This window comes from Vollenhovia emeryi, unplaced genomic scaffold (assembly GCF_000949405.1).
Source record: "Vollenhovia emeryi isolate VEMERY1.0 unplaced genomic scaffold, V.emery_V1.0 DF939306.1, whole genome shotgun sequence".
NCBI lineage: Eukaryota > Metazoa > Arthropoda > Insecta > Hymenoptera > Formicidae > Vollenhovia > Vollenhovia emeryi.
The window spans coordinates 166,459-189,950 of record NW_011967060.1 but is presented as its reverse complement, the minus strand read 5'-3'; the positions used below and the strand labels follow the sequence as shown (position 1 = coordinate 189,950).

The following is a 23,492-nucleotide window of genomic DNA, read 5'->3' as shown; positions in this document are numbered from 1 at the left end:
CTTGTCATTCCAGTCTGGAATCCAGTTTTCCATATAATCTCATCGAAAATGTTGTAACCACTTTCTATGCTAGTTTGCTTGCTTACAAGCAAACTTTTCTGGATCCCAGTGTCTGGGCACTGGGATGACAAGAAAGGAGCACTGCCATTATAGAGTGAAATGAGATCCCAGTGTCAAGCACTGGGATGACAGCATCATAAAGAAACCAGTGTCAGCTACTTGAATGACATCATAGGGGCTACTTTCATGACATCATTCTCTTTCCTGGATCCCAGTGTCAGCTACTCGGATGACACCATTTGTTGTAAACTCACTTTTACTCTATGGTCTTGCCGCTATCCTGAACGGATACCTTTTTTTTCATTTGCTTAAATATTTATAGCTAACATGAACTGGGCAGTGCGTCACACGCTGACCATTTACTGTGCAAATCACCTTCAAAAACAAACGTTCGTACACATATATTCTAGCTATATGATAAAATAAATGAAAAACATCAATTATCTAAATGAAATTCACATCTTAAAAGGATCATATACATCGATTTCCTTAGAATTACTCTTTTTCAATTTTTCACTTAATAATCTTAAAATAGGCTGTAAATCACCATTAATTGATAAGCACAGCACTTCTTTATTAAGATAATTGGCTAGGTGATTCTTCTTTTCCAGAATTTCTGCTTCTCTCAGCAAGTCGCATTTGTTTAATACTACAATCTCTTCTTTTTCAACAAGATCACCATTGTAAAGTTCCAATTCATTATGGATACAACTATAAGCCGAAACAACGTCATCATGAGTTACATCGATTAAATGAAGTAAAATTTGACACCTTTCTATGTGCTTTAAAAATTTATGTCCGAGCCCAACTCCAAGGTGAGCATCAGTGATTATTCCAGGAATATCTGCTACTACAACTTCGCTATCATCCACTTTTGTCACACCTAAGTGGGGTCTTACAGTGGTAAATGGATAATCGCCTACTTTTGTATCGGAATTTGAGCAGCGAGTCAAAAATTTTGATTTACCTGCGTTTGGCATGCCAATAATTCCAACATCTGATAAAACTTTTAGTTTTAATAATACATGTTTTTCTTCGCCAGGCTGACCGTAAGTAAAATGTCTTGGTGCCTTATTAGTAGAAGATTTAAAATTAGTATTTCCAAGTCCACCTTTTCCACCCTGTGCTACTTGAAATTCCATACCAGGCTTGTCAAGATCTACTATTATATCCTCACTTTCTTCATCAATTATTTGTGCACCGACTGGAACTCGAAGTATAACGTCTTTCCCCGCTGTGCCAGATCTATCCCTGCCTGCACCATTTTTCCCATTATCTGCTTTAATGTGTCTTCTATAACGAAAATGAAGCAAAGTGTTGAGGTTAGCGTCGCTGATGAAAACTATGTTTCCACCCTTTCCTCCATTACCACCATTTGGACCACCAAATTCAACGAACTTTTCTCGACGAAAACTTGCACAACCATCACCACCATCACCGGCTTTTAAACACAATTTTACTTCGTCTATAAAACCCATGCTAACCCACGATAATATTTAGCATCTTTTCCTAATGTGCCTTCTATTCTCATTAGCTCGTTATACTTCGCTAGCCTATCAGAACGCGACAGCGACCCGGTTTTTATTTGCCCGCAATTTGATGCAACTGCTATATGAGATATTGTTGTGTCTTCTGTTTCACCTGAGCGGTGAGAAATAACAGCTTTGTAGTTGTTTGATTTTGCTATTTCAATAGCAGCAAAAGTTTCTGTTAACGTTCCTATTTGATTTGGCTTGATCAGCACAGCATTTGCCATTTTTTCTTCTATTCCTTTGCCTATTAGTTCACAATTTGTAACAAATAAATCATCCCCAACCAATTGAATTTTACTCCCCAATTTTGCAGTAAGTAATTTCCAACCTTCGTAATCGTCTTCACTCATTGCATCTTCTATAGAAATTATTGGATATCCTTCCACAAGATTACAATAATATTCAGTCAATTCTTTTGAAGTAAGCTCTTTATTTTCAAATTTGTAAATTCCATCTTCATAAAAAGTAGATGAAGCAACATCAAGGCCTAGTGCAAAATCACTTTGCGCTGAATAACCTGCTGATTCTATAGCGTATATGATCAAGTCAAGTGCTTCTTCAGTACTTTCAATATTTGGTGCAAAACCACCTTCATCTCCTACGTTTGTGCTATAACCTTTTTTCTTAAGAATGCTACGTAAGTTGTGGAACACCTCCGCAGATATTCTGATAGCTTCACTGAAAGTCTCAGCACCGACCGGAAGAATCATGAATTCTTGGAAATTGAGCTTATTGTCTGCATGTACTCCACCATTAATTATGTTAATGAGTGGAACTGGCATAACACTCATCTGCTCTCCTCCAAAATATCTATACAACGGTATTTTGAAACTGTTTGCTGCTGCTTTTGCAACCGCAAGAGACACACCCAAGGTTGCATTTGCTCCAAGTTTAGATTTATTTTTTGTTCCATCCAGTTCAATTAATGCTTTATCAATTGCATTTTGGTCCGCTGCATTCATTCCAATGATTTTATCTGTTATCACTCCATTTACAGCTTGAACAGCTTTCAGCACTCCCTTACCACAATACCTTTTCTCATCTTGGTCTCTGAGTTCCAAGGCTTCCAGTTTACCGGTTGAAGCTCCAGAAGGTACAGATGCTCTACCTATTACTCCATCACAGAGTCCAATTTCCACCTCAACGGTTGGGTAACCCCTGCTGTCTAAAATTTCTCTTGCAAATACATTGTTGATTATCTTATTCATTACATTAACCCTTTACTAGATTCACAATTGTGTGCACGGAACGTTCTGTCTCGGAAGATGTTATCCCAGCGCTGTAACATTTCAGTGTATGAACATTCCAATATACAGGTAATTTGAGTAGCGGATGGTGTCATCCCAGTGCCCAGACACTGGGATCCAGCTTTTACTATACAGCCACCTGGTGTGCTCATTTACGATTAAGTTTTCTGGATCCCAGTGTCTGGGCACTGGGATGACATCATTCTTAGTGGAAGTTACCCCCATATCACAACGTTCGTACAGTTGTGTGCTTCGACACTGGGATCCAGCCTTATTACACAATTTTATCATATAAATCCTCCCAGTCCGGATTCTCTTTCTCAATTAAATTCATTTTCCATATGTATAATTGACTAGGTTCTAGTTTTAGTCACTTGCATAACACCTTGCTTGCGTTTATTCTATAGCTTAACTAACCGTTTGTATAGTTTCTGTTATGAGCTTTGCAGTTTCCTTTGCCAATTTATCTATATTACTACCAGCACCAATAAATAATACTATATCACCTGGACTTGTCGAATCACTAATAAAACGTGAAATGAGTAGAGAATCATTCATGATTTTTACGCTATCAAACCCATTACTGATTAAAGCTTCTTGTATATCATTAATCCCACAACCAGGAATAGGCTTGTCTTCCGGGGGATGAACAGGAGTGAGGATGACATAATCAAACATCATGAAAATTCGTATGAATTCATCAAAAAAATTACGAATGCGAGCAAAACGAAGTGGTTCAATAATTCCTATTACTTTTCCTTTAGTAATCGAACGTGCAGCCGTTAAAGTTGCATATATTTCATTTGGATGATGGGCATAATCCTCAATTAACTTAACGCCTTTAATATTGGCAATCAAAGAGAATCTTCTTGCTACTCCTTGGAATTCCAAAAGGCCTTTTTTAATCTCTGCATTGCTAATCCCGAGCTTTATCGCAACTGATATTGCAGCCAAAGCATTGCTAACTTTATGTATTCCTATTGCGTTTGATAGTACTATGTTTTTTATAATTCTGGATTCCAGTGTCAAGCACTGGGATGACAGAGGGTGATGGGATGACACCTTTTTTTCTGTCATCCCAGTGCTTGACACTGGAATCCAGTTGTTCAACACGTCAAATTCTATGCTATTAGCATGCTGTTTAACGTTGCTGGCTCTAATGTTACCACTTTTAAACCCAAACATCATAGAGTTACTTGCATCATAATTAATGCCTACAGAATCAGGCAAAACTGCAAAATCTGCTTTGCTTATAAACTGAGAAAACGCATTTTTAATATCATCAAATGTACCGTAATATTCTATGTGGTCATCATTAATACTCGTTATAACAGCAATATTCACAGGAATTTTTAGCATGGTTCCATCAGACTCATCAGCTTCGATTAAAAAAATGTCACTCTTTCCAAGTCTTGAATTACTCTGATACGAATTTAGTATTCCTCCTACAATTACAGTTGCATCAATATTAGAATGATCAAAAATAGAAGCAATCATAGCCGTTGTTGTCGTCTTTCCACTTGAACCTGAAACTGCTATCACATATTTATCTTTCATAATTTCAGTAAGTATGTCTGATCTATGCAAAATGGTTTTATTGTTATTTCTCGCTGTTACTAACTCCACATTATCAGATTCTATCGCAGAAGAATGTACAACTATTTGAGCTTGGCTTATATTATTAGCATTGTGACCAATAAAAACCTCTATGCCCAGCCTTTGTAATCTATCTACATTGTTGTTTGATTGTGCATCACTGCCTTGAACTTTGCAATTGGAATTGTGAAGAATTTCAGCAATGGCACTCATTCCGATTCCACCTATACCAATTATATGTATTATTCTTTTTTGAGTTTTGTTAATATTTAGCAGTAGATGTTTACTCATTACTAAATTTATTATAGTATAATTTAAAATCCTCATAGTATCGAACCCTCTTACCGAATACAATGATAAAAAACTTAGCCTTCCTATGTCTAATATTTGTTTTGATGAGTAGTTGTAGTTTTAGCAACAGGTTTAATTGCACTGCAGGTCATTATAAAATTGGCTGCAGCTACACAATAAATGGTATAACTTATTATCCAAAAAACTGTAAACACTATGAAGAGATAGGGATAGCGTCGTGGTATGGAATAGAAGATCATGGCACGCTTACAGCAAATGGTGAAGTGTTTAACCGTCACTTGATCTCTGCAGCGCATAAGACTTTGCCCCTGCCCTGCTTTGCTCTTGTCACTAATTTAGAAAATGGAAGAAAGCTTGTTGTAAGGATTAATGATAGAGGGCCTTTTATTGAAGGCAGAATAATAGACTTATCAGAAAAAGCAGCTCAAGTCTTAGGATTGCATAAAGTAGGGCTTGCAAAGGTAAAAGTCCAATACCTAAGAAAGATGTCAGAACAATTGATACAAAATACTCCTCATTACAGAAAGCAATATGAAAAAGAAATGCAGAAACGTCACCCAAAACAAGACAGTGCAGAAAGTAAGGGGTATGTTGCATTTTTTAAAAGTGCTCAGGCTGCTAAATCAACTGCATCAAAGCTTCGCAATCAAGGAATAAAAAATGTTAGATTACTTTTTAAGAACGATCAGTATTGCGTGAAAGTGAGTTATAGGTAGTGGCGAGTGCAGAATTCAAAAGATTTGGTTAATGTAAGAAACGCTGGCTAACTATTGTAAGTTAAAAATGTAATATAAAAAAGATATCAACAATTTATAGCTATACCGCCGCTGCTCTCCCTCGTCATACCGCTGCGGTATCCACAACTGTACGAACGTTGTAGTTTGGGCCACCAGTGGGCAGTGCCCATACACTGGTTCTATGCAACTTAATTAAAAACGTTTGTTTTAGCGTAAGACAACTACCTTTAACTCATCAGCTCAGTTATAAGCAAAATTCCTGGATCCCAGTGTCAAGCACTGGGATGACACCCTCCTAATGGGATAAAATCACAATGTTCTTACAGTTGTGCGCAGTATCTCAGCCGCTAACACGTAGCAGGATGACGGTTTTTCAAATTGTCGTAAGTCAGTTTAGCTATAGCATTATAGAGACAAAGATCGAAATTTACTTATTTACGTCTCCAATTTCATCATGTATAATGGAGATAAAGATTTATATTTTGTATTTTATGTCTCCATTATTTATTGGTAGGCAAGCTGAATTAAAGCAACTGCTGGAGCTTACAGAAAAAAATACTGCTTCTTTTGTAGTAGTCAAAGGAAGGCGTCGTGTAGGAAAAAGTCGTTTAATTCAAGAGTTTGGTAAGTATTTCGAGCAATATTACTCATTTATAGGTTTGCCACCAGAAAAGCACACTACAATATCCCATCAACTTAATGAATTTTCTAGACAAGTTGCTAGACAATTTAATACATCTTTTGCTAGATATGACGACTGGAGTGACTTACTATGGGCAGTTGGTGAACGTTTACTATCTGGCAAAATATTATTGCTCCTTGATGAAATTTCTTGGATGGGCTCAAAAGATCCAACTTTTTTAGGCAAAATAAAGAATTTTTGGGATACACAGCTAAAAAATAATAACAAGCTAATTTTTGTCGTTTGTGGATCTGCATCATCTTGGATCGAGAAAAATATACTTAGTAGTACTGGTTTTGTAGGAAGAATATCGTTGACTTTAACACTCGGAGAATTATCACTTTCTGATTGCAACAGATTTTGGCCAAAAAATATTTCAGCATACGAAAAGTTTAAGGTGCTTGCAGTAACCGGTGGAATTCCAAAATATTTAGAAGAGGTAAATTTTAAACACAGTGCTGAAGAAAATATTAAAAAGCTTTGTTTTACAAAAGGTGGGTTTTTAGTTGAGGAGTTTGACCAAATATTTTCAGATCTATTCCTGCGAAAAACAGCTTTTTATAAGCAAATAGTGAAAGCTCTTTCTACTGGAGCTAAAGAACAGGAAGAAATTTGTACTGCTTTAGATATTGCAAGACATGGACGCATTTCTGAGTATCTACATGAGCTGGAGCTTGCCGGTTTTATTGCAAAGGATCATACTTGGAATATAAAAACGGGTACTGATTCACGACTCAGGAAGTACAGACTTCAAGATAATTATTTAAGGTTTTATCTAAAATATATTGAAAAAAATCTAAGAAAAATTAATCGCGACACCTACTCTATAGGGTTACTTACATCTCTACCAGAGTGGCACACAATTATTGGACTTCAGTTTGAAAATTTGGTGCTTAACAATAGAAAGAGCATACATAATATCTTGAGAATTGATGGAATAGTAAGCGAAAATCCATTTTTTCAGAGGAAGACAGGTGCTGGTTGTCAAATTGATTACATGATTCAAACAAGGTTTAACACCCTCTACATTTGCGAAATCAAATTTTCAAAAAATAAAATCGGTCATTCAATAATACAAGAAGTACAAAAGAAAATAGACACACTAAAGCGTCCAAAAGGTTTTTCATGCCGTCCAGTTCTTATTCACGTTAATGGTGTGAGTGATGACGTTATAGATAGTGATTACTTTTCAAACATAATTGATTTTGGAGAATTATTGAATTGTAAGTAATTCTTGCTCTACTTTTTCAACTTTGTGTTGTTTAACATTGGAACAAGATTCCAGATGACATCTTTCATGAACTCTTATTATAACAATGTTCGTACAGATGTGTGCCACGCGCTAGAATGACAGCAGTCCTACGTCACACCGCCGCGAACCGTCATGCCACCGCGAACCGTCATACCGCGATTCATTCGCGGTATCTCTTAGCCGCTAACAAGTAGCGGGATGACGGTTGTCGTTTAGCTATAAATATTAAGAAATTTACCAAATAAAAAAAAAGGCAAAAGAAGCCCCGTGGTGCGAGTTTTGACTCTATATTACTGTAAGTGGCGCTGTAATAATGTGCTAACGCTTAAAATAAGCGCGATTTGGCTGAATGTAGAAAAAATAAAAAAGACATGCAGCCGCTATAATTTTATGTAATCCGCCAATAAATACTCTGAGTTTTTTACTGAATTTTGTCATTGAGCCTGCAGGTCAAAAACAAGTTTTGAGTCATAAATACCCTTAATACTACAATAAGGGGGCTGGCGGAGTTTGTCAAGCAACTTTTTCCGTTTCTACCAGCTACTTGCATGACACCACATAAATTAATAAATAGGAAAATTACTACAAATCCTTTCAACTTTAGTTTTTACTGCTTTTTCGACACTTGAGCTATTTCCGCTGATTAACCCCTGAACCACTTCATTTACTAGGCTGGCTATCTCTTTAAAATTTTCTGCCTCAAGTCCCCGTGTTGTCTCAGCAGCGGTGCCAAAACGGATCCCTGAGGTGATGGTTGGCTTCTCTGTATCAAATGGCACAGAGTTTTTATTGCAGGTAATGCCAGCCCTCTCAAGGCTATCTACAACGTCTTTTCCAGTTAATTTCTGCGATCTTAAGTCAACTAGCACTATATGAGAGTCAGTGCCACCGGTTATAATGTTGAGTCCATGCTTTTGCAATTCTTGAGCTAGTACTTTCGCATTTTCCACGATTTTCTTGCTATAAGTTTTAAACTCTGGCGCTAATGCTTCTTTAAATGCAACAGCTTTTGCAGCTATCACATGCATAAGTGGCCCGCCCTGCAATCCTGGAAAAACTGCAGATTGAATTTTTTTGTGTAATGCTTCATCATTTGTCATCACCACCCCACCACGAGGACCTCGCAGAGTTTTATGAGTTGTGGAAGTCATAACATGTGCATATTCAGCAGGAGACGGATATTCACCTGCTGCAATAAGTCCCGCATAGTGAGCAATGTCCGCAAGCAAATAAGCACCAACTTTATCTGCAATTTCGCGAAAACGTTTGAAGTCCATTTTCCTTGGATAAGCAGAAGCGCCAGCTATGATCAATTTGGGTTTATGCTCCAGTGCAAGCTTTTCTATCTCATCCATATTGAGCAGATAAGTGTCTTTGTTAACTGTATACTGAACTGACTTAAACCACTTACCAGAAAGGCTAGGTGTTGCACCATGAGTTAGATGGCCACCACAACTCAGCGATAATCCAAGTATCGTATCGCCCGGAGTAAGCAGTGAAGCAAATACTGCTTGATTTGCCTGAGAACCAGAGTGAGGTTGAACATTTGCAAACTTAACACCAAACAGTTTGCAAAGCCTCTCTATAGCTAGATTTTCAACTTCATCTACATAGTCACAGCCACAATAATATCTTTTACCAGGATACCCTTCTGCATACTTATTAGTCAGGAAAGAGCCCTGCGCTTCCATCACTGCTTTACTTGCAAAGTTTTCTGATGCAATCAGTTGCAACTGCAACTTTTGACGCTGCAATTCTTTCCCTATAGATTGATAAACTTCATTATCAAAAGACTTCAGACTACTTTTAGAGTCACAAATCCTTTCTGAAACACTTGTCATAAGAACTTTTCTTTAACCACATAAATCCAAAAACAGCTAAAAGCAAACATACAGGAATAATTGATATTGCTTTTACTAGTAACTCAGTACCATACACAGGATTTCCTTGTACTACCATTCCATTCCAACATAAATCTATTATTTTTGCAATTCCTGTATGAAAAAAATAGCCAAAAACCATAACTATCATGTTTGATATAGCTGTGGCTAAGCCTACCAAGTTACTGTTCACATAACTTATTGCTTTGTAAATAGTAATTACCTGATACCCAGACGCAAAGCCGATAACAAGAAGTGCAGGTAGTGCAATATATAAACCACCAGCTTGCGTGAAAAGTAAGAGGAAGCTAGCAATCATAGCAAAAGAACACGCAATAATCACTTCATAATGTTTGTCTGGATATTTCTCGAGCAAGTAAGCTAAAAAGAATGATCCAGCTCCCATACCTATAAACATAAGCGAAGAAAGTGAAGATGCCAGACCTCCGGTCATTTGATATGCTTCACACAAGAACGCTTTTGCCCAACCATCAGCAAAACCTTCTAGTGGTCCAACCATTAAGCCACCAAAAAAACTGATTAGAATGATATGTTTGTTGAAAAGCACAGTTTTTAAATCTTGGAATATATTGTCACTTGCACTTTCTTCTGAACTACTGCTTGGTGTTATTAAAACCAACAGCAGAGCAAGCAAACAACTAAACGCTGAGAAAGTGTATATGACATAATTCCAACCAAATTTATTGAGCAAGAAATCTAGAGGCAATCCACCATAAATAGCTCCTAGTAACCCTATTACTATAGACAAGCTAGCCATTCTTGCTGATTTTTCTTGTGAAAAATACATGCTTGCAACTTTGAAGAGACCAATTGCTGAAGCAGATGATCCAATTCCGACAATTATTCTACCAAGTATTGAGTAATACCACTCATCAAAACATATCAGCGGCAATGTCCCAGTAAATGTCAAGACAATGCATGCAGGCAAAACAAACTTTGGCCCAAATCTATCAAGAGCAAGACCAACAGGTATGTGAGCAAGCGTATAGCCTATATAATACAGCCCACCAAACTGACCAACATCTATAATACTTATATTGAACTTCGTTATTAATTCAGGTGCAATTATGTTTGGAATTACACGCAATATGTATTGGTATGCATAAAATAGCGATGCTAATAACCAGATTAAAAAATTCCTCTGCAATACTTTACCTCAAAGCTAGTATTATAGATACTCTGTTTATAGAAAACAATATTTTTATGAATACTTATTTTAATTTACCGGAATTTTATACAGTTGAACTCATAGCCAACATAAGTAGTTTATGCATTAACTAAATTTTCCAGATTCAAGTTTGGATGATGGAAAAAGTTCACTTTTTCTATTTTTAAAAGAGACCTTTTATTTTACTTATAATTTTTTCTACCATATCTACAACTGGCTCATGAATAAGGTATATGAAAAAAATTACACCACAAATGATAAGTATATTTATGATTTTACCTTTATTCATCTTTATCTTGAGCTTCACTTTTGTTACAAGATCCATTTTATTTATGTTTTTATTTCATGCTAACAATTATATATTAAATACCATAACTTTCAGTAAAATTTGACTTCATAAGTATCCTATTAACTCAATATTAACCTTTCTACATGTAAAATAGTTAATATAACATTGAGGTAGGTTGATGAACATAAGCACAATAGATAATACATTGCAAAATTACATAACAAAATACATTGAACAAACATTCGCTACACATGTGTCAGGCAATAGATATGACAAATTATATAGGGAACTTCTAAGTGGCATAGAAGAGATAATAAAACTCACTATAAACGAAGCAAAACATTATGACAAAAGTTTGAAAAATCTATATAACGATTCAAGATTTAATAAGAAATTTATTCAAGCTGTTGCTAAATATCAGGTGTCGGAATTTTTAAATACTCACCCGAAAAGAAAAGAAATTGTTGCAGAATTTTACAATGAACATCACATTAACGAAAGTGATTTAAAGACTCTGGAGAAAGGGAAAGATTTAGTAAATAAAATAAATAACATTAACTTACTGCAACGAAATGAAAAAAATGAGGAATTCAATATTAGAAAGACACTTGCTCACTCAATAAAAACGCCTTCCATAGAAAAATACAAGTTAGAACATTCAAGATAACCTTAGTGAATATTTTTGACGTGGTGAAATGGGTAATTTATGGATAGTCTATTTCATTTTAACTCCCGACACGCTTTAGTAATACTATCACATCCAATTTCTAATTGTTCCTGAGAGGTTGCATAAGAAATTCTGACAAAATTTTCTAGACCAAACGCAATCCCTGGAACCACAGCAACTAAATGATCCTCTAGCAGGTATTCAGTGAAATCAAGATCATTATTTATTACTTTACCACTTTTTGTACTCTTACTGAGCAATCCTTCACACGAGACAAATAAATAAAATGTGCCTTGCGGAATGGATGCTGATAATCCCGGAGCAGAGTTTAGCTTTTTCACCATAAAATCTCTACGACTCTTAAAAATCCTTGTTCTTTCTTTCAAAAAACTATGGTCACCGTTTAATGCTGCTGCTGCTGCTGCTTGTGCTATCGAATTTGGGTTAGAAGTGCTCTGAGACTGCAGCGTAGAGATGGCTTTTACTACATCACTTCTACCTGCAATATACCCTATTCTCCAGCCTGTCATTGCATAGGCTTTTGACACTCCATTGACTACAAAAACTCTGTTGTAAAGCTTCGGCTCAACCTGAGTGATAGTAAAAAACTTTTCGTCGTATATTATATGCTCATAAATATCATCTGTAACGACATTCACATGTGGATATTCAAGCAATATTTGTGCTATGTCTTTCAATTCATCATATGTGTACACAACTCCTGCGGGATTGTTCGGTGAGTTAAGAATTAACCATTTAGTCTTTTTAGTTATCCTGCTTTTCAATAATTCCGCTGTCAGTTTAAAATTTTGTTTGCATTCCACTACAACTGGTAAGCCCCCAAAAAGATTTACCATATCAACATATGAAACCCAATAAGGAGCTGGAATAATAACTTCATCTCCAGAGTTAATTGTTGCCATAAACAAATTGAATAACACCTGCTTAGCGCCAGTACCAACACAGATTTGGTTAAACGTGTACTCGAGGTTATTATCCCTTCTTAACTTATTAATTATTGCTTCTTTCAGCTCACGCGTTCCATCAACAGAAGTATACTTAGTTTTACCTTCACTTATTGCCTGAATAGCTGCTTTTTTTATATGATCTGGAGTATCAAAATCCGGTTCTCCTGCAGCTAAAACACAGATCTTTTTTCCTTCATTTTTCAACTTATTTGCCTTATCAGTTACAGCAATCGTAGATGATGGTTTTATTAGGGACATTCTTTTTGCAAGGTCTGACATATCTTACTGAAGCTAAATTCAAATGATAAACCCTGTACAGCAAAAAAGCTAGGAATTTTGTGTATTGTATTAGTAGCTTTTTACCAAATTCACTAACGCAGTGATATTTTCAACTGGAGTATCAGGGAGTACTCCATGTCCGAGATTAAATATGAAGGGTGAATCTCTAAAGCAATCTATTATACGTTTTGCTTCTTTTATTGCTTCCGTTTTATTATAGGCTAAAAGATTAGGATCAAGATTTCCTTGTAGAGGGATTTTTAAATTCGCTTTCGCCCATTCTATTGGAACATTATAATCTATACTTACTGCAGATACACCTGTTTGTTCGCAGTAATTCTTATAAAGATTTCCAGCAGACCTTGGAAATCCTATTATTGGAAAATCAGAAAATCTATCCTTGATTGCCAAGGTAATTCTCTTTGTTGGTTCGATAACATATTCTTTAAACAATGGTTCCGATAATGCACCAGCATTACTGTCAAATAGCTGAATAACATCTGCTCCAAATTCTATCTGTTTAATTAGATAAATAATCGTTGCTTCCGTTATTCGTTCAATTATTTCCTTCAAATACGGAGGGTAAAAATTTAATATTTTGGAAAAAGTTTTGCTGCTTCCACCTTCTATGATATATGAAGCTACTGTCCATGGGCCACCAGCAAATCCTATAAGAGGCTTTTTTTTTGATAGCTGACTTCTGACTTTCTTTATAGCGTTTAGAATTGGTAAAATTTTAGCTTCAATGTCTTGTAGACTTTTCAATTCTTTAGGATTCTTTATAGGTTTTATTCTCGGGCCCACATTGCGCAGGAAATTCACGTCACAACCCAAAACATCAGCTATTATTAAAATGTCTGAAAAAATTATTGCCGCATCCACGTCAAATCTTGTCACTGGCTGTAACGTCAATTCTGTCACTAAATCTGTATTGTAGCATATCTCCATAAAATTATTCATATTTTCCACTGCTTTGCGGTACTCAGGAAGAGACCTGCCAGCCTGACGCATTAGCCAAATAGGCACTCTTTCATCTGGCTCGTTTTTTTTGATAACTTCTATTATTGTTGTTTTGCTGCTTTCCAATCTATTTTATCTATTCCTTTGTATATTAAAGTATAGTAGTAATAATAATTCTATCAACAACTTGTTACTAACTTAAAATTCAGTAAAAATTGGCGTTGTTTAATTTGTGGATAAATATGTTAAAAACTTCTATATATTATTGATTTTCTGTTATAATTTATGTGTATAAGTAAGATGTTCAGAGTGTTAGTAATTTTCTTTTATGGAAAATATTTTACCATCATGCATTGTTACATAACTATGTATATGTTGTTGAAAAAATTGTTGATCAATTGTTGGTATTTTATATCAACAAATAATTCACAAATTAATTTGACATTATTCACATGCTTATTAAACATTTAATAACAGTTTTCTTGATAAATCTGGTCTGAAAACGTTTTTGCCATTACAGGGAATAAATTGAGTAAAAAAAGAACCTTAGTAGAAAAAATAGTATATGGAATTTTTCTCTTCCTTTTCAAAAAAGCTTCTGTGTTGAAAAAGTGTGCGACTGAAGCATTAATGAAAGATCTGTCAGACCTTAATATATTTAATGGTCTATTAAAATTCCGCGATTGTGGTATAATGGATATAATGACTCCACGTACAGAGATATGCGCAGTAGACATTGAGTCAAGCGAGCGTGAAATAATAAAGAAGATAAAAAACACTTGCCACACTAAAATACCAATTTATAGAAATAACTTTGATAACGTAATAGGCTTTTTTTATGTAAAAGATGTTATTTTTAATAGGGATAAAAATTTTAATCTGAGAAATGTTATACAAAGCGTAATATTTGTTCCGCCCTCGATGAAGACAACTAATCTTTTTGTTAGGATGAAATCTTCTAAATCATACTTAGCTATTGTATTGGATGAATATGGTGGAACTGATGGTTTAATTTCAATAACCGATCTTATAGAGGAGCTAATACCAAACATTGATAGTGAGAACGAAATAAATTCAGAATATATCATTACTGAATTGTCTCAAAATAAGTTTGAAGTGTCAGCAAGGGTTCTTATAAAGGATATAGAAGAGGATCTAAAAATAGAATTGCGTGACCCTGAAGAAGACTATGTTACACTTGGTGGTTTGATTCTTTCGATTGCTGGTAAAGTGCCTTCTGTAGATGAAGTCATTAAATATAAAAATGGTATGAAGTTTATCATCAAAGATGCGAATGAGCGCTACATTAATAAAATAGTACTAGACTTAAGTGATTACAAAAATTAGATTTGGTACCCCTTGTCGGTTGCCTTGAAACGAAGAAAAAGTTGTAATAACCAAATATGCAACTTAAGTTATAGTTAAACCTATCTCCAGCAAATGATTTTTGCAAGTACAATGCATTTCAGTTTTATAGTACTCTAATAATAAAGAGGTCATATAGATATTAATATCTTTTGTATTTAAATTAGTGTCATTTTTTTTGATTAATTTGTCTACTAATGATTTGCTTATCGGTTTGTGTTCATTTAGAATTTTTATAGTTAATAGCATTTTATCTTCTGTTTGACTCAGTAAAACAGACACTAGTTCAACTTCCGCCACTGCACTGGCTATAGTTAGCACCATGTTAGAAATTATCTTATTTATCTTTTCAATTAAATCTTCCTTATTTTTTGCAGAGTATGCATCTATTTTCCACATGAGCTTTACTTTTTTTTTAATAAGTAATTTTCGATATTGGATTTAGTCTGATCAAAGCTGTAATTATCTGCTGAAGAAGAATATGCCTGCTTCATAACTTTATGTTTATATATTAAATCATCAGAGCTTTCTTTAAGCAGCGACAATGCTTCCTTCTGTATGTCAGCATCATTCTTAGCTATTACTCCAAGCTCTTCTAAGCTAAACATTATTCCATTCATAGAGTTAGCAAAGTCATGAAGCAGCCGTCCTGATAGCAGCTCTATTGTTAACAGTATTTTTTTGATATTTTTGTTCATTGGATAATTATAAATGATTTAAGTTACCCTATATTGATAAGCACATAATAGTCAATTAAAAGAAAGTTTCGTTGCACTTTTTATATCAAGGCATTAATATAGTATTAACAATTTTAAAATTTATAGAAGGATTATGAATACTTATATCAGATCAGGAATAGATCTTGAACTATATAATAAGTTAATAAAAGAAGTCAAGCCTATTGCTCAAGAAACTACTAGAGAAGAAGTAATCAGCGAAATAGGTTCATTTTCTGCGTTATTTGATTTTGCTGCACTAAGTAAGAAGTATGGCCATCCAGTACTCGTTTCCTCAACTGATGGAGTAGGTACGAAACTGTTGATAGCTCAAGAAGTGAATAGGCATGATACTATAGGTATAGATTTAGTTGCAATGTGTGTAAATGACTTACTTGCACAAGGAGCAACGCCTTTGTTTTTTCTTGATTACTTTGCAACAGGCATTTTGAGAAAGGACATTTTATTATCTGTGGTCCAGGGCATTGCAAAGGGGTGCAAGCAAGCTAAAATAGCATTGGTTGGTGGAGAAACCGCAGAAATGCCTGGAATGTATGGTAATAATCACTATGACCTTGCAGGATTTGTGGTTGGTGTAGTTGATCGAAAGCAAATTCTTCCAAACTGTAGCATGATGAAAGCAGGTGATTATATAGTTGGCTTAGAGTCAAGAGGAATTCACTCAAATGGGTTTTCTTTGGTGCGCCATATTTTCAAAAGCTTAGGTATAAATTATAACGACTCATCTCCATGGAATAATCAGCTTTGGAAAGAAGTGTTGCTCGAACCAACAAAAATATATGTTGATTCTTTGTTGCCTATTATGCCAAAGGTAAAAGGCATTGCACATATAACAGGTGGTGGCTTGATAGATAATATTCCGCGGATTCTTCCAAAAAACTTATTTGCAAACATAGACATTAATTCCTGGAAATGGCCAGATATATTTTTATGGCTAACAAAGGAGGGTAAAATAGAGAAGAAAGAAATGCTAAAAACATTTAATTGTGGTATTGGCATGGTATTAATCGTAAGTCCTGAGAATATGCAAAACGTGAAAAATCATTTCCAAAAACGTGGAGAAAAAATTGAAATTATTGGAAAACTTGATGAGGCATGTAACCCTCCACTTGATAGAGTAGTATTTAGTTAATCTAACTTTACTGACAGTCTTTTTGCAACTTCTAGGTACGCTTCCTTTAAATCTCCTAAATTCAAACGAAAGACGTCTTTATCTAGCTTTTTATAAGTATTTTTATCCCATAACCTGCAGTTATCAGGGCTGATTTCATCGGCTAAAATGATTTTAGTACTGTCATTTATTAATCTGCCAAATTCTAACTTGAGATCAACTAAATATATACTTGCATTTGAAAATAGGTGGACTAAGATTTCGTTGATTTTTAAAGTTGTAGTTTTAACTTCATCCATTTCTTTGCTAGATAGCCAATCAAAATACAGTATGTGATTTTCATTCACCATTGGGTCGCCTAGGTCATCATTTTTGTAAAAAAACTCGATTATAGGAGATGTAAGTGCCTCACCTTCTTTGATATTAAAACGTTTGCAAAAGCTGCCAGCTGCAACATTTCTAACTACCACCTCAAGAGGTATTATCTTGAGCTTTTTGACTAGCTGTTCTCTTTCGTTTAGAGTTTTTATAAAGTGCGTGCTAGTTCCTGCTTCTTCAAGCTTTTCCATGATAAAAGCACTAACATGATTATTAATTATTCCTTTGCTCTCAATAATTTCATATTTTTTCTTATTGAATGCTGTAACATCATCTTTAAAGTGCTGTATAACAGTTGATGAGTCTTCAGTTTCAATAATGGCTTTCGCTTTACCTTCGTATATTGTTTTATTCAGTGACATGCTTAATTTAACTATATATTATATCAATTTACTGTTCTTAGAGTATAGCTCCAAATAACTTAAAATAAACCTTAATGGCATTTAATGTTACAATATTAACCATATTTCCAGAAATGTTCCCCGGGTTTTTGAACTATTCTCTTGCTGGAAAAGCGTTAGAAAAAAAAATATGGAACCTTGAAGTAATAAATATTCGTTCTTTTGCGAAAGATAAACATTCAACTGTGGATGATGTTCCATATGGAGGTGGAACAGGAATGGTTATGCGTTCTGATGTAGTTGGTGATGCAGTAGATAGTATGCTCTCTGTTCATAAAAACACTAAGTTTATTTACATGACTCCATCTGGAATTAAGTTTAATCAGAATATTGCCAGAGAATTATTAGAGTTTCCTCATATAACAATATTGTGTGGTCGATTTGAAGGTATTGACCAAAGGATAATTGATGCGTATACTCCTTATGAATTAAGTATCGGAGATTATATACTTTCAGGAGGTGAGCCAGCTGCGATGGTGGTTCTCGATGCATGCATTAGACTTCTTCCAGATGTAGTAAATAATTCCGATAGTATTATTGAAGAAAGTTTTAGTTATGATGGTGGTATGCTTGAATATCCTCAATATACTAGACCTGAGCAGTGGAAGGGATATAAAGTACCTGAGATTTTGTTATCTGGCAATCACAAAAAAATAAGTGATTGGAGGCAGAAGCAGTCTCATGTTATAACAAAAAAGCGTAGGCCTGAATTATTGAATGGAGAGATAAATGACAAATTTACTTAAAAAATTTAACGAACAGCAAATGCAAGTGTTAGCTAAAGAAATACCAGAATTTCGTCCTGGCGATGATTTGAAGGTCACTTTTAAAGTAGTTGACGGTGTAAGTGAACGTATACAGATATTTGAAGGTGTATGTATATCAAAAAGGAACCGCGGGTTACATTCTTCTTTTGTAGTCAGAAAAGTGAGCCATGGAGAAAGTATAGTGTCTCAATTTTTTGTTTATTCTCCTGCACTGGTTTCAGTGCAAGTGACAAGAAAAGGAAAGGTTCGTAGAGCAAAACTGTATTATCTGTGCAAACTATTTGGAAAAGCTGCAAGGATCAAAGAGCGTACTACTTATGTTAAAAAGAAATCTAAGTAGATATAATAGGAAGTGATGTCAATTGTGTCATCCCAGCACTTCCCCAGTGTCATCCAAGTAGCTGATACTGGGATCTACCTTATTCTATATTATGGATGTTGTTTTTAGCATGGAGTCTGTTACCAATTGCCTGATTTGTAAATATTTTTATAACTGGATTCCAGTGTCAGCTACTTGCATGGCATCAACGGTTATTAAACTGGACGTTTGTACAGCTGTGGGCTTGACGATAGGATCCAGGAAAAATAAATGAGTATAAAGAAAAAGTTCCTTAAATTACTTCAGTCAAAGCGTGTACATACTCGTATAAAAAGGAAAAATAAAAAGAATAGAGCATTACGTTTTTGTTCTTTCACGGCACTAGTTATCTCACTTGGCTGTCCTGTGTGTATATTATTGAGTATATTAGTTAACTCTTACAGTGCCTTAACAGTAACGAAAATTTTATTGCCAGTTGAAATAAGTGCTGATCTTACTTTAACAAATAATCCTAGTGATTTGCGGTATAAGTCCATTGGCTTACTCAACGATTCTTTACGTAAGGTGTTTAAAGGAACTGATTTTAAAGACAGTGACGAAATTTTAAGTCGTAATTCTTACAAAGAACTAGAGAAATTTTTTTGTAAGAAAGTAAAAGATAGTGGTGAATATGAGATCTGGTTTACCGCGTCAAGTATAATTAATTCAATAAATAAAGATAAACATTTGAATGATCGTTATGCTAAATTACTTGATTGGCTAAAAGAAAAGAGGAGAGTGAAAAAATTTTTTAATAAGTCTTTGTTCCTTAAATCTGACTCTCGTGAACCTGAGAATGCAGGGATTTTAGGGGCATTTATCGGTTCATTAATGACAATTATAGTGTGCCTAGCATTAGCATTACCAATAGGAATTATGTCGGGCATCTGTCTTTACGAATTTATGCCTAAAAATAGGCTAATGACTAATATTGTAGAAATTAGTATGAATAATCTTGCTGCAGTGCCTTCAATAATATTTGGTGTAGTGGGCTTAACTCTCTATCTTGGCATATTTGGGCTACCACGCTCTTCACCACTTGTTGGTGGAATGACTCTTTCATTTATGATGTTACCTAATATTATAATTGCAACAAAAAATGCCTTTGCGAATGTTCCTATTACGATAAAAGATGCAGCGTTTGCGCTCGGTGCACCTCACATCAAGGTGATATTAGATCACTCTTTACCGATTGCGTTACCAAGAATAATACATGGTACTGTGCTTGCAATTGCAAGGATTTTAGGTGAATCTTCCCCTTTACTTATGATAGGTATGGTGGCATTTATTGCTGATACACCTACGTCCTTTTTCGATCCGGCGACTGTTCTGCCTGTACAAATATACATATGGTCAAGTAGTCTTGAAATTGCATTTATTGAACTTGCTGCTATTGCAATTATAGTTTTATTATTGGTGTTATTTGCGTTAAATTTAGTAGTAAATTTTGTAAAAAAGAAATTCGAATTTTCTAATTTTTAGCAATTCATGAAAATCACAGTCCTATCTGGTTATGGCTTAAATTGCGAAAAAGAAACCGCATTTGCATTTATAGAATGCAGCAGAAAACTTGGTATTAGTAATATTGAAGTAAAAATCGTTCACATTAATGATATCATAGATAATCCAAGTGAACTGAAATTAAGCAATATACTTGCAATTCCAGGAGGTTTTTCCTATGGTGATGACACTGGTGCTGGTAATGCATTTGCTTTACGTATTAAAAACAACTTGTTGGATGAGTTTCAAGAGTTTTTATCTCAGGACAAGCTGATTATAGGAATATGTAATGGTTGTCAGATATTGGTAAAATTAATTCCAGAGTTCTCTAGTCTAGCTTTAATCCATAATGATATAGGCAATTATCAATGCCGTTGGATTAGAGTGGGAGTTAATCCGCAGAGTAATTCTATTTGGCTACGGGGCCTGAGTGAACTATATCTCCCTATTGCTCATGGGGAAGGCAAATTTTTTATGGATCAAGATATTTTGAACCAATTGATTGAGAGCAATTCCACTGCATTACGTTACATTGATGAAAATGGTAACTATGCTAACCTACAATTTCCTTACAATCCGAACGGATCTACATACGACCTAGCAGCTTTATCAGATAAAAGTGGAAGAGTGCTAGCTTTAATGCCCCATCCAGAGAGGGGAATATTTTTTACTCAGCAAGATAATTGGCCTCTTGAAAAAGAAAGGAGCAAGCGTTTAGGTATTGCTGTACCAAAATATGGTGATGGAATGCTTATATTTGAAAATGCACTAAAGTATTTTTGTTAAAATTTATTGGTAGGGGTTTATGGTCGAAATTATCCTCTGATATTGCAAAAAACTTGCTTGACAAACTCCGCCAGCCCCCTCATTATGGCAATAAGGGTATTTATGACTCAAAATTTGTTTTTGACCTGCAGGCTCAATGACAAAATTCAGTAAAAAACTCAGGGTATTTATTGGCGGATTACATAAAATTATAGCGGCTGCATGTCTTTTTTATTTTTTCTACATTCAGCCAAATCGCGCTTATTTTAAGCGTTAGCACATTATTACAGCGCCACTTACAGTAATATAGAGTCAAAACTCGCTACTCGGGGCTTCTTTTGCCTTTTTTTTCGTTTGGTAAATTTCTTAAACATTTATAGCTAAACGACAACCGTCATTCCGCCGCGGCGCTAACAAGAGATCCCGCTGCGGGATGACGGTTAAGCAATTCGTCATCCCGCTACGTGTTAGCGGCTAAGAGATATCGCGAATGAATCGCGGTATGACGGTCTGCGGTGGCATGACGGTTAAGCAATTCGTCATCCCGCTGCTTGTTAGCGGTATCTAGAGATACCACGGCGGTATGACGTAGGGGTTGCCGAGATTCCAGTGCTTGACACTGTCATCCAGTTTTCTTTATAATTTCCTTTGTGAAAGAACAAAAGTGCTTATTTGTAACCATAGCTGGCTTACCAAATGCTGGGAAGTCTACATTAATTAACAGCATCATAGGCAAGAAAATTGCAATTGTCACCCCTAAGGTGCAGACAACAAGGACGCAAATAAGGGGTATTGCAACATGCAACAACACACAAATCGTCTTTACTGACTCCCCAGGAATTTTCTCAGCAGAAACAAAACTTGAAAAAGCTTTAGTCAAATCTGCATGGTTAGCAATAAAGGGTGATGATATCACTTTGTTACTTGTTGATGTAAGCAATTACTTAAAAAACATAGAAAGAATAAAAACTATATTTGCACGACTGCAGCGCACAAAAGGCAGATGCATTTTGGTTATCAATAAAACTGATTTGGTAAAAAGGCCAGAACTCAAGATGGCTCATGAGCATCTGAATTTGCTTTATAAATTTGGAAAGGTGTTTATGATATCAGCATTAAAGAATGATGGCCTTTCTGATTTGATGAGTTACTTGTCTGAAGTTGCACCAGTGAGCCCTTGGTTTTATGAAGAAGATCAAATAACCGATTCCTCGACAAATTTTTTATCAGCAGAAATTACGAGAGAAAAATTATTCTTGAACTTGCGTGAAGAATTGCCATACTCTACAGCTGTTATAACTGAACAATTTGAGGAAAAAAAAGATGAGAGTTTAGTCATCAAACAGATCATATTCGTGTTGAAAGATAGTCATAAAAAAATAGTGCTAGGGAAAGATGGCAGTAATATTAAAAAAATTAATATCGAAGCACGTGCTGAACTAGAAAAATTATTTGAGTGCAAGGTTCACCTCTTTTTGTTCGTAAAAGTGCGACCTTGGATCGACCGTCCGGAGGAGTATATAGGCAATGCTTAATTCTTTGTTAGTATTTGATATTGAAACTATACCGGATATAAATTCCTGCAAGAATTTGCTGGATATTGATGACAATAGCAGTGTGGAAGAGAAAAGGGATGCATTAACAAAATACCACCTGGAAATAACAAACGGGCAGAACTCTTTTCTGCGTCAGCCCTTCCACCAAATTGTAGTTATCAGTTTTTTACTTTGCAATATAAGCTGCCAGAGCGGCTACGAAGTGTTCACACTGCAAGAAATTAGATCTGGAGGCACACTAAATTCCAGTGAAAAGGAGCTAGTGAAAGGATTTTTTAACTACATATCAGAGAAAAAGCCAAGATTAGTTTCGTTCAACGGACGCACTTTTGATATACCAGTACTGAAGTATCGTGCTATGGTCCATGGCATTCAAGCAGAATATTTTCATAAAGCTGGCGATAAGTGGAATAGTTACAATCAGAGATATAGCAGTGATTGGCATTGTGATTTGCTTGAAACCCTCTCTGATTTTGGAGCCTCTGCAAGAATAAAAATGAACGAAGTTTGTGCAGCATTTAATCTTCCTGGTAAGATTGGAGTTGATGGGTCACAAGTTATGGGCTTATATGATAGCGGCAAAATACAAGAGATTCGAGATTATTGCGAAACGGATGTAATTAATACTTATTTGATTTACTTAAGGTTCATGCATCATCAGGGAAGGATTACTACTGAAAGCTACAACAAAAGCGTGGAAGAGCTGTTTTTAGAGTGCGAAAAAAAAGAACATCTGAAGAAATTTAAAGAAGAATGGCAAATAACTTGTGGTGGAAAAATTTTACTTCCATAGAATAAATAGTAGAGTTATAATGCACTAATAAGCGAACCTCTGTACTAAGTTTTGGTTAATATACACGTTGAGCGTATTAAGAAAGTTGCTTTTAAGGTATTGCATTTTACT

The 23,492-nt window shown here is 35.2% G+C and overlaps 6 protein-coding genes and 1 pseudogene across 6 annotated transcripts; 1 reads left to right on the top strand and 6 right to left on the bottom strand.

The window, feature by feature from the left end:
- Nucleotides 1-515: 515 nt before the first annotated feature.
- On the bottom strand, nt 516-2,800 carry LOC105558891 (annotated as a pseudogene).
- A 447-nt stretch (nt 2,801-3,247) lies between these two features.
- On the bottom strand, nt 3,248-4,648 carry LOC105558890. Its single transcript, XM_012006812.1, has one exon. It carries the CDS (start codon nt 4,646-4,648, stop codon nt 3,248-3,250), a length of 1,401 nt encoding a protein of 466 aa, XP_011862202.1.
- Nucleotides 4,649-7,852: 3,204 nt separating this feature from the next.
- LOC105558889 (serine hydroxymethyltransferase 1-like) lies at nt 7,853-10,076 on the bottom strand. Its single transcript, XM_012006811.1, has 3 exons — nt 9,266-10,076; nt 8,030-9,180; nt 7,853-7,861 (listed from the first exon to the last, which is right to left on the bottom strand). Exons 1-3 carry the CDS (start codon nt 10,074-10,076, stop codon nt 7,853-7,855), a joined length of 1,971 nt encoding a protein of 656 aa, XP_011862201.1.
- Nucleotides 10,077-11,496: 1,420 nt separating this feature from the next.
- Nucleotides 11,497-12,669, bottom strand: LOC105558888 (bifunctional aspartate aminotransferase and glutamate/aspartate-prephenate aminotransferase-like). The gene has a single exon (XM_012006810.1). It carries the CDS (start codon nt 12,667-12,669, stop codon nt 11,497-11,499), a length of 1,173 nt encoding a protein of 390 aa, XP_011862200.1.
- A 90-nt stretch (nt 12,670-12,759) lies between these two features.
- On the bottom strand, nt 12,760-13,701 carry LOC105558887 (uroporphyrinogen decarboxylase-like). The gene has a single exon (XM_012006809.1). It carries the CDS (start codon nt 13,699-13,701, stop codon nt 12,760-12,762), a length of 942 nt encoding a protein of 313 aa, XP_011862199.1.
- A 2,145-nt stretch (nt 13,702-15,846) lies between these two features.
- On the top strand, nt 15,847-16,884 carry LOC105558886 (bifunctional purine biosynthetic protein purD-like). Its single transcript, XM_012006808.1, has one exon. It carries the CDS (start codon nt 15,847-15,849, stop codon nt 16,882-16,884), a length of 1,038 nt encoding a protein of 345 aa, XP_011862198.1.
- On the bottom strand, nt 16,881-17,603 carry LOC105558885 (multifunctional protein ADE2-like). Its single transcript, XM_012006807.1, has one exon. It carries the CDS (start codon nt 17,601-17,603, stop codon nt 16,881-16,883), a length of 723 nt encoding a protein of 240 aa, XP_011862197.1.
- Nucleotides 17,604-23,492: the final 5,889 nt, after the last annotated feature.

Bases quoted from the DNA above. Each gene is read 5' to 3' on its own strand.
- LOC105558886 (XM_012006808.1), top strand. From the start codon at position 15,847: ATGAATACTTATATCAGATCAGGAATAGATCTTGAACTATATAATAAG.
- LOC105558889 (XM_012006811.1), bottom strand. From the start codon at position 10,076: ATGGCTAGCTTGTCTATAGTAATAGGGTTACTAGGAGCTATTTATGGT. The intron at 9,181-9,265 runs GTTCTTATGACA...ATCAATCTATAG, and splicing joins ATTTATGTGGTTAAAGAAAA to GGAAAGAATTGCAGCGTCAA.
- LOC105558887 (XM_012006809.1), bottom strand. From the start codon at position 13,701: ATGCGTCAGGCTGGCAGGTCTCTTCCTGAGTACCGCAAAGCAGTGGAA.
- LOC105558890 (XM_012006812.1), bottom strand. From the start codon at position 4,648: ATGAGTGCCATTGCTGAAATTCTTCACAATTCCAATTGCAAAGTTCAA.
- LOC105558885 (XM_012006807.1), bottom strand. From the start codon at position 17,603: ATGTCACTGAATAAAACAATATACGAAGGTAAAGCGAAAGCCATTATT.
- LOC105558888 (XM_012006810.1), bottom strand. From the start codon at position 12,669: ATGTCCCTAATAAAACCATCATCTACGATTGCTGTAACTGATAAGGCA.